The 6,589-nt window shown below is 45.3% G+C and overlaps 1 protein-coding gene across 1 annotated transcript; it reads right to left on the bottom strand.

Moving 5' to 3' along the window:
* Positions 1 to 2,716: 2,716 nt before the first annotated feature.
* On the bottom strand, positions 2,717 to 6,081 carry LOC126914085 (uncharacterized). Its single transcript, XM_050717568.1, has 2 exons — positions 4,599 to 6,081; positions 2,717 to 4,378 (listed from the first exon to the last, which is right to left on the bottom strand). The coding sequence occupies exons 1-2, from the start codon at positions 4,920 to 4,922 to the stop codon at positions 4,067 to 4,069; spliced, it is 636 nt and encodes a 211-aa protein (XP_050573525.1). The 5' UTR covers positions 4,923 to 6,081; the 3' UTR covers positions 2,717 to 4,066.
* Between the last annotated feature and the right edge of the window lie 508 nt (positions 6,082 to 6,589).

Raw genomic sequence — 6,589 nt, 5'->3', positions numbered from 1 at the left:
GTATGAAGCTACAGTCATCCACTGATATTTCCTACTCTCGTGATATACCCACCTCGGTGCTCAGAACAGTGAAAAATATTGTCAAGGTGGCGTTGAAATATTACATCGTGTCAGGCCGCAAGAATTGCTGCGCCGTGCCGCCGACGATAATCTACCGCTGGCCGCGTGCTCGCGACCGACAATTCCTATTACTCGCGTGAGGAAAATACGACCGGGATGACAATGAAGTTCGCGACAGGTGGAATACCTCTCCATACCAAAAGGAATGATTATCGCTTAAATTTAAAAATCCTCCACGTGTACACGACACGAATCCCTATGTTTGGACAATATTTCACCGTGTGACATAGCTGTTCCGCTACCACCGTAAAAACAAGACGCGTCTACTTGACCGCTGCCATCGAGCACTTTTCCTTTGGCAGATTCATTCAAAATTAAATCTTTTCCCCTGGCTAGTTGAAGAGTTAATCGAGTATCCGTGATATTTTAATTCGTTCGCGACGAGAACATTTCGGAAGTTTCGTGTTCATGGTGATCAACGTTACCTCTCTGATTCTTTTGTCAGGCGGTCAGTGTCAGTTGCGTGGATCGCGTGAAAGGCATGAGAGAAGGAGAAAAGTTACGAAGAATGAAAATTCAAGCGTGATCGAGAGAAATAGAAGAAAGAAAACGAGCAGCCGCTTAATTAACTCGCTCGCGGTGTCTAGCGAGCAGCTAAAACGTTACCGCGATCGGGCCGCGATGTCCAAACACGACTGGAAATCCTGGCGTCCGTCCAACGGGAGTGTCCAAATCATTACACTCTCGTAAGCACGAATTTGTCGTCTCGGCTTGTGAACGTCTCTAACACGCGGATTTTATTTGGAATGGTCGTGCGGTCGGAATAAATCGACTCATCGCGCTACTTTATTCGCAATGTAAATTTTCAACCATGTTGTAAGCAATAAATTCGTTGTGATTTATAAATGCCGTCCGATAAATAAGCTCTTATTTTCCTCGTTAAGAAGCTCGTAAAGCATTGAAAGTTTTGACCGAGATATGGAAATAGGAGATAAAAGGGAAGCGGCAGGGCGAGCTTATTATTCCTGTTTCATATTTCATTGGTTTACATCGGTTTACCTATCAGATTGGATATACATTTTAGCCGCAATCGGTCTACCCACTCGTCTGCCTCTTTTATTTTAATAACGAACTATTAACGGATTTCTCCTCACTCTTTGCTCCCTCCTCGTAGCATCGGTGATCAGAGTCTCTCACCCTTATACACCCTCTTCGTTGGGGCTTCGCTTTGAAGTGAACGGTCGGCGATTGTAAAACTTTATCGCAAAAGAGAAAACAGGAATTATTACAAGCCCGGTCTCATCCCGCCGCGTGATTTCCCTTAGACATTATTATTATTCTCAGAGTACGTATTTCAACGAGCTCACGTTTCAATCGCCTCGACTCAGGATTTCCAGTCTCCTCGAATTTATTTGATCATTTAATGAGAAACCGATTCCCGATCGGTCGATCGTTCATTGATTTTGATACAAAGCTACGCGTGTTTCGCCGTCTTTAATCGTGGTTATCGCGCGTTTATCACGACACGCGGTAATACGTGAACGGCCTCGACGTGACTGCCTTTGATGCGCGGCTGGAATTCATGGCATTTGATCTGAATTAGTGCGCTTTCCAACACCGTGCCATCCAATTTCTGTTGCTGCTATTCATCGCGCTTTCGAGCACGTTGCTCTCATAGATAAGTACGTCGCGATAAACTTCGAATATCAACCTGGCGATCGTTGTTAATTTATCGCGTCGACGCATGCCGCTTTATCGCGTACTCACAATTCCTTCGTTCAACGTCGTTTCTTCTAAATAACGATAATAATAATGAAAGAGGACAAGAAACGATAAGAAGGTAGTAACTTGTTTGCGCTCTTTGTGCGTTCCGGTCGAAGAGCAATAGTGATACGACGGCGAGATGCTAAATTAAGGCATGACATAAGGAATGATACATTAATTCGCGAATCATGTGCTTCCTACCTTTCTCGATAAAAATTTGATCTTTTTCGGAACTAAGCTGCAACTAGTCGAGGATATTAGTGGATATTCGTCACGTTCACAGAAATGTACAAGATTTTACGATACATCCGTTAGAAATATGTATAAGAAGATTTCGCATGTATCCGTCAGATCGAGCACGACTTCCGGCAAAGTTAAAACGCTTCACCGATTTTACAATCTTGCTATATCGCAAAGACTACTATACTACACTATAACAACCCCTTTAACTCGTAAGACGCGTCTTGTCTGCAGCTCATACAAATCTTTCTCAGGGTACTTTATCTCAAAGACGACATCGCTCACTAGTCACGGGAAATGGCTCTCGCAATCTTTTCCGTGAATGCCGGTTGCGAGTCCGCTCGACATTCACAGGATATTAAATGAAAACATTGGACCGTTTTCTAGTAGACGGAACTACCTAATATTTGCCAAGAACGATATCGCAAAGGAACCATCAGCAGACACAGGTTCTTTTCTTTCTTGGTTGGTTGCTTGCTTACTCGCGAGCTGGTCGGAGTGCCTACTTCCACCGAGGCTAACTTATACCCTGGTTAAACGTGAAAACCCGGAGACGAGAAGCAGAAGATCTGGAAGGAGGTACGTGAAATCGTATAAGACCGAGATACGCCTTAAAATAATCTTGCCATTTCGCTGGTACGCGCTGCATAATGCCACAGACAGCCGCGGTACGCTCGACTCGAGCCGAATAAACCGAGAGATGAGTAGATTTTATCGCTATCAATTTACAATACGGGCCTTCACGACCACACCGCGACAGGTTTTACGACCCCGTTTTGGTCAACTAACACAAAACGGATCTTATCGACCGCACCCCGATTGTTTGCTCAAATAGAGAACCAATTTTATAGTTTATACACCGCCGCAAGCCGAAATGAATGTTTTCATTCCCCTCGAATTACCGAAACATGCCGAACCCTTTATTTTTTTTTAATTTATTTCTTTTTTCTTTGTGTTTTTCGTAGTGTTTTTCCGCTTTTGTTTCCGTATTCAAAAACGTCGATTGGAAATTTTACGCGTAACAGATTAGCACAACTTTGTCCTCGCAAACCATCGAAAGGTCGAAACAATAGACAACGCGGAATCGAATATTCCAGCGAAATTTTATAACAGTACCGGTCCGTTTATCGCCGCTTTTTCGAGCATGACCATTGGAAAGAGACTCGTAATCGAGCGCGAACGATGATCCGGCAAACCGTCATCGCATTTACGGATTGAATATCAAGACTCATCATCGGCGATCAATAGCCAACAAAATACCATGGCGCTGCATCGATGCAGATAAACAACAAACGGTTACTCTGATTCACCAACGAGATATAATGTTTCATTGTTGTTTCGCGTTGTATCATTAATGGAAGATAATTATCCGGTAAAGTGTCCCGTTACAATTGACGCGGCCGTGACATCCTGGCTGTTCGCGGAACCTTGGGAATCACTGCTAAACGAAACGGTCGATTCGTCGAACCTTAATGATCTCGATGAATCGTTCCGTGTCGGGTTCTCACACAGAACAAAATATTTCTTTGATATTTCGTTAATTATTTTTCGCACTTTGTGGAACGAGCTACGCACCAAGATTTCCGGTGTGCTCGCACGCGAGGTTTCCCTGTAAGTCGAGTGGCTCCGTACTCGGTTCAGGGAAGATTATCGGTGTTAACGATGCCATTCTGATGATAGGGTACGTGTACGGCGAGTCTACGCGACTAAAGCACCGTTAGTGCGTATGTTGGCACGTACGGTTACGTGTAATTAAATCGGCGTCGGGTCCACCCCGCACGCTCTTACCCGTTTATTAATTAACGCGTTTCGTAGGAAATTATTACCATGCGATAAAACCCGTCTGGGTTTTATTCGTTGGTTATTTTCATTCATTCCCGATCGCGAAAGTAATTAATTACGATCATTATCCAATATCCAGTGTATTTCGGGTAAGTTTATTGCAGGCGACGCCGACAACTTTCCACCGAGTACATTCGACGTTTTTTCAACGAAGCTGGATTTAATCGCGAGAGCTGACTAATGGGGTGCAACCTTCGCAATAATCGAACTCCTCCTTTCTCCGCGTTTTGTTATGACACGTGTGAATCATCGGCGATGCAGTTTTCGTCGTACAGAGACTGACCGACGACGTGGATTGGGAAGACGCATCGCTGTTGCAAATATCGAGAAGTTTCTCGATCGATCCCGGTACCGTGGGTTTAAATCTTCCGCCGAGAGCGCGGGCTCCGCGGACAATAGCCTTTTGGATTGCCTTCTCCGCTTCTTTTCGCTCGTATTTCATGCACTCGATCTCCTTCCGCAATTGGTACACCTACGAATAGGATATTTTATCGTAGTGCAAAGGTCGCCGCATCGAACCGATTGACTGATTATTCGAATATCTTTGCGAACGAAACCCTTAACCAGCAGAGAGTGGACTCATAGTCAACGATATTCTACACGGATGAACGAATCAGTTCGTAATTCACTGACAACGAATTATTCGTAAGACATCAGCCAATCGGTCGATCCGCGAGAAAATTATATCACACTTCGCTTTCCAACTTTTGAATTCGATTGCTCTCGCATTTTGGACAAGATCTCGGCGGGCTTGTACGCTCTCTTCCCGGACACGTTTTTGGACTCGCCTGAACGCATTTCTTGACCGGTTGTTTAGACGAACACGTTACCGGTTGGGTGCGTTTCGAGGTAGAACACACATCTTCGACCTGCTTGCAGGATCTCTTGCGTTCACTACCTGAACACGACACTTCCTTCTGTTTCTTCGATTTTATCCGAGGACAGGGTACATCCCGAATATATTTTCTAATCACTTGCTTCTGCGGGCATGGTATCACTTCCAAATGCGTTGGCATCGCCTTCTGTCGCTTCGATATCGAGAATTTTCCTGATTAAATTTGATACATGATTCCGAAATTTGATGACCCGAAGCCCAAATAGTCATCGCGTGAACGTGCCTCCTGTCGAGAATTCGATATGGCGCTCTCGAATATGTCAATGTCGAATGGATATTTTATTCGTAGGATTTCGTACATAAAATGCGAGTCCACGGAGAACAGATATTTCTTCCTTCATACTTTATTGTCCTTTTTTCTACTTTTCATCAATCTCATACGCAGTTTCTTTTTACGATTGCCATTCTCCGGGTTGCCCTTCGATTGCAACGCATTTGCAAGATTGTCCTCTGGCTTCTGTGAAAGCGGCCGTTTGTTCGTGTCAGATGGCACGTTACGGCTCAACGAAGAAAATTCAGTGGCAAAACGCGACGTGCCGCTAAAAGCAGCGAGGCCACTCTCATACTCGGCACTGTCGCGTTTTAATTTGCTGTTCTCGGTCTCCAATCGAGCGATCTCTTTCTCCAGCTGTGCCATACGTTTGTCCTTCTCGGTGGCCTTTTTTATCTTCTTGTAGATCTTCCTGTTCTCCGTGGACATCGCCAGGGACGATGAGATGTTCCGGGTCGGTGATTAAAATTGTGGCTGATGTATGTGCCGGAAATTGATTACATTCTTCATAGCGGAAAAAAGTGTCGCCACCTAGCAACAAGGAAACATATGAAAAATCCCAACTCGATCGTCCCGTTGAAAATCGTCTTTTATCGCGGTACAGGACCATCAAACATTATACTTCGTGAAATCGATCCATCGATTTCGTTTCATATAAAATATACGTGTGCACGTATTAAACGTTGCTGCGTTCCAACGCTTCGCGATGTTAGTTGTATGCGTGCATCTCTCTTCGTACGTGTCGCTTTTCACGCACGCAATCATGGTGTACCGCGGTTGTGGATGAAACGAACAGGATGACGTTCGTCGAAGCGGCAAATCGTCCCTCATTTTCTGAATCGTCCGACTAAATGGAACATCCTCGCCGACACGAAAACGTCGCAATATTTTCAACACGACCCCGTAATAATATCGTTTACAAGCAAGATCCCACGGCTAGAAAATTCAGTACTTTCCTCCGGTTCTTTATTCCATTAAAGCGCGGAGTCCTTATAGTTCCGAGCGGAAACTCCGCCAGCCAGACAAACGATGGTCGCTCGCCTCCAATTCTCCTCACACCCCTCGGTCGTTACCTCTTTTTCATCCGGATACCGTAACGGCCTGTTGCCGGTACCGATATTGACGAGGCTTTAATACAGACCTCGCTGCATTAACAGGGTTCGGAATATCGTCGCGGATTCGCAAACTACCCAACTGCCTTTAAATATTTATAAAAAGCCGGGCATGTCCGTGGAATCGGGCGCCGCGCCGGATCGTTTCAATTTCCTTCGTCATCCGCGAACGTGCACGGATCGTACAAGGCTAAGTCCGGCTTAGGCAAATAAATTTCCCTGGAGTTCGTTTATCGAATTCCTCGACGTGGGTCATCCCCCGTTCAATTTCAACCCTTTGCAACAACACGAACACTGCGAAGGGTTCGTCTTACCATGTTCGACTATAGTTTCGATACGCGTCGCACGGACGCGCACGAAGGCCACCTCCATCCTGCTCTGTACACATATGCCAGCCAGCCGAAT

Source organism: Bombus affinis, chromosome 3 (genome assembly GCF_024516045.1).
Source record: "Bombus affinis isolate iyBomAffi1 chromosome 3, iyBomAffi1.2, whole genome shotgun sequence".
In the NCBI taxonomy this organism is placed as follows: Eukaryota; Metazoa; Arthropoda; class Insecta; order Hymenoptera; family Apidae; genus Bombus; species Bombus affinis.
Note: the sequence above shows the minus strand (reverse complement) of the source record. Positions and strands in the feature narration are given on the sequence as shown.

What these genes read in the sequence shown, in the direction of transcription:
- LOC126914085 (XM_050717568.1), bottom strand. Translation starts at nt 4,922, where the DNA reads ATGCCAACGCATTTGGAAGTGATACCATGCCCGCAGAAGCAAGTGATT. An exon ending in TTCAAAAGTTGGAAAGCGAA is followed by an intron (nt 4,379 to 4,598) that starts GTGTGATATAAT and finishes TCCTATTCGTAG; the next exon opens with GTGTACCAATTGCGGAAGGA.